The 719-nt window shown below is 40.8% G+C and overlaps 1 protein-coding gene across 1 annotated transcript; it reads left to right on the top strand.

The window, feature by feature from the left end:
- Positions 1-226: 226 nt before the first annotated feature.
- LOC107682574 (pentraxin fusion protein-like) lies at positions 227-713 on the top strand (the record flags this gene model as incomplete). Its single annotated transcript, XM_016478769.1, has 2 exons — positions 227-347; positions 421-713. Coding segments are annotated over exons 1-2 (414 nt in total), but the record flags the coding sequence as incomplete, so codon positions are not given.
- Positions 714-719: the final 6 nt, after the last annotated feature.

Raw genomic sequence — 719 nt, forward strand, 5'->3', positions numbered from 1 at the left:
TACCATTTTTTTTTCCATTTCAATTGTAGCTTTAGTTATTTTAAGCACAATTATAGTATTTAATTTGCACAGTGGTTTTTATGTATGTATTTTTTCTAATTTATTTGCATTGAGTTTTAGAACAATTTTACTTCTAGAACAAAATTTACTTTGCAAAATATTTTTTTCCCTTTTAAAAACTATAAATTATATATAATTAAACTGTACATTACAAATGTACTTATCCATGTATGTATGCCTATGTATTATTATTTCATTGTTCCGTTTCCTTCAGACCTGCAGCAAGATGTTGGTGCCGGTGGTTTTGTTTTTCTGTCTGCTCTCTCTGAATCCAGCAGCTACAGAAGGTACGTTCAAATTAATACAGCAGGAGTTTGTGCTTGTTTTGTGTTTGTTACAGTATTTTATTTTGTCTTGCAGTGGGTCTTGCTGGTAAAGTGCTTCTGTTCCCGTACGAGACGGATTTCAGCTACGTTAAACTCACACCTAAAAAGCCATTGGGCCTTACAGCGTTGACTCTCTGCATGCGCGTCGCGACGGAGCTCCAGGGCGAGCGTCAGATCATTCTCTTCGCCTACCGGACGCCAGACTTTGACGAGCTCAACGTGTGGAGAGAGAAAGACGGTCGTGTGTCCTTCTACCTCAGTGGCGACGGAGCGTTCTTCCACCTGCCTCCTCTCTCCACCTTCCGGACTCACCTGTGCCTCACCTGGGCCTCG

This window comes from Sinocyclocheilus anshuiensis, unplaced genomic scaffold (genome assembly GCF_001515605.1).
Source record: "Sinocyclocheilus anshuiensis isolate Anshui unplaced genomic scaffold, SAMN03320099.WGS_v1.1 C32359176, whole genome shotgun sequence".
NCBI classification, from domain to species: domain Eukaryota; kingdom Metazoa; phylum Chordata; class Actinopteri; order Cypriniformes; family Cyprinidae; genus Sinocyclocheilus; species Sinocyclocheilus anshuiensis.